This window comes from Lathyrus oleraceus, chromosome 5 (assembly GCF_024323335.1).
Source record: "Lathyrus oleraceus cultivar Zhongwan6 chromosome 5, CAAS_Psat_ZW6_1.0, whole genome shotgun sequence".
Classification (NCBI taxonomy): domain Eukaryota; kingdom Viridiplantae; phylum Streptophyta; class Magnoliopsida; order Fabales; family Fabaceae; genus Lathyrus; species Lathyrus oleraceus.
Window position 1 is genome coordinate 239267861 of NC_066583.1, and position 2339 is coordinate 239270199.

The window sequence follows — 2339 nt, forward strand, 5'->3', positions numbered from 1 at the left end:
GATGTTGAAGTTGATTTGCAGTGCCTATATCTCAAAATGAAGCAAGTTGAACTTTATCATGTAATTCTAGATTGTTTGAATTTGTTGTCTCAAATGTTCAATACTTCTTTAGTTCAGAAGCCGCCTGCCGCACATGCATTAGTTGGTGTAGCTGAGTTATAGAATTTGTTATAAAGACACCAAAATAGTGCTATGAAGCAGAATATAATTTTACAAAAAGAGAAATTGTTTCCTAATAGAAAAATTAAACTAAAAACTATAAAAACACCTAAGCCCATTTGGCTATAAGAGACATAGCACCAGCTCCTAACAGAAGAGATATATTACAGCCTAATCGAAGAGTACCACTTTTTTGCATCCTTGGATTCATAAAATCAGCAGCAAGAAGATCTACAAGTGCCATATAAATCAAGATTCCAGCTGAAGCTGCATTGAAGATTCCTTCAACTATAAGGGCTGTTGGACTGTTCTCGTCATAAACACTACTGATCCCTATGCCAATTCCAATTCCAATTGGAGTTGTCAAAGCAAAGAACAATCCCATGACGATAATAGATAGATTTTTGAAATTTGCCTGCAATGATCGCACTTCCAATAAGTCAGCAAAAAAAATGTAGCTTTAGGTTTGGTTAGTGTGAACAATTTTTAATGAGCTATTGTAAAATATTGATAATAAATGGTTTTTCTATTCTGCATAGTCAAACAAAGTAAATGTTTTGCAGAAAGCAATCCTTTTACAAATGAAGAAGTTGTAAAGAAGTAGTAAAGAGAATATAAAAGCACTTTCCAAAAAGATGATATAAGACTATAAGTACCTGAGTTATGCAACTTCCAAGTCCCATGCCTTCAAAGAATTGATGAAAAGTCAAAGCACCTACTAACGGTCTTATGGTTTTAGGACTCTCTGAAGCACCGAGAGAAATTCCTATTATAACCGAGTGAACAATAATCCCCAACTCCAATACCTATAGCAAAATCAAAATAATCCATCACAATCGATTCAAATTACAAGTAACATATATAAATTTGTACTATAATTACCTGTGATATAACCCTATGACGAAGATGTTCTGAGGATGGATCCGCAGAAACATGGCCATGTGCATGACCATGTGAGGCATGAGTATGAACATGCACATGTCCTTCATGCTCAGCATCCTTCTCCACATCTGTGTGATTTTCAACTTGTGTAGGTGTCTTCTTAGAGTACTGATTTTGAAAATAAGCAGTTGCATAAGTATCAATCATAAGACTTCCCATGGCAGTGCACATTGCCACAAAACCTGTGAAAGGAAAATCACCCCAAGGATGTTCCTTTAAACAAGGAGAAGTAAGATTCTCAAAAGCATCCGGAAGCACATGAATGAATCCGGTGGATAATATCACACCAGCAGCAAAGGCTTTGATGATAAAAAATATATCTTTTTCCGGGCTTAAAGCAGGGATCAATTTCCCAAGAACTGGGATACAAACACCAATTGCACTTGCTACTAGTATTGAAGCTAAAGCTACTATTTTGTAACGTAGGGCTTCGGCTATATTTCGATCTTCATCTTCTTCGTTACATGTGCACTCTGCAGATATTAGAGTTGGAATTACAAAAAGGATCAAGATAGAAAAAACTGATAGTTTAATATTTGTTTTGAATCCCATTTAAATAACAACAAGAATAAAAACTAGGTAGATGAAGAGTGTGTGTATATTGAACAAGTGATAAAATGATTTTATATAGTTAGGATAAGTGAATGTTAGGGTTTGGAAAGATCATAATTAGCGCAAAATTACGACAACATAATGGATTTTATCTTACAGTATTAGAGTAAAAGTGTGTTAATATGTCCATATATAAGACTAATAATTGAAAAGTTTGTGTTTAAATATGAAAAGTCAATTAGCATAAGGAAAATTTATGTTATTATGACAACACTTACTACTGAATGACGATATTTATTTTCATTGAAAAGAATGATAAATGATGATATTTCTTTTGATTTTTTTTACAGCTTAGTCAGCTTATAAACTAAAGTCATCTTAGTCAAAATTATTTACAAATTTAACTTGTATAAATCAAAATTATATATATATATATATATATATATATATATATATATATATAATAATCAAATTACATAAATATGTCAAACTTAATAACATGACACATCTGATAATTCTTTACCGCATATTAGTATAACAAAATACACTGTTGGATTAAAAACTATTATCATATAGATCATGTCTATAAAATTTAATATCAATCGAAACAATCATTTAACATGTTAACGATGTTGGAATTAAACTCAAAACTTTGAGTAATTCCGAGTTAATCTTGATGAACAAGA

General features: G+C 31.8%; 1 protein-coding gene across 1 annotated transcript; it reads right to left on the bottom strand.

Moving 5' to 3' along the window:
- Window positions 1-268: 268 nt before the first annotated feature.
- Window positions 269-1653, bottom strand: LOC127083359 (zinc transporter 8). The gene is made up of 3 exons (XM_051023668.1): window positions 1042-1653; window positions 816-965; window positions 269-574 (listed from the first exon to the last, which is right to left on the bottom strand). Exons 1-3 carry the CDS (start codon window positions 1651-1653, stop codon window positions 269-271), a joined length of 1068 nt encoding a protein of 355 aa, XP_050879625.1.
- Between the last annotated feature and the right edge of the window lie 686 nt (window positions 1654-2339).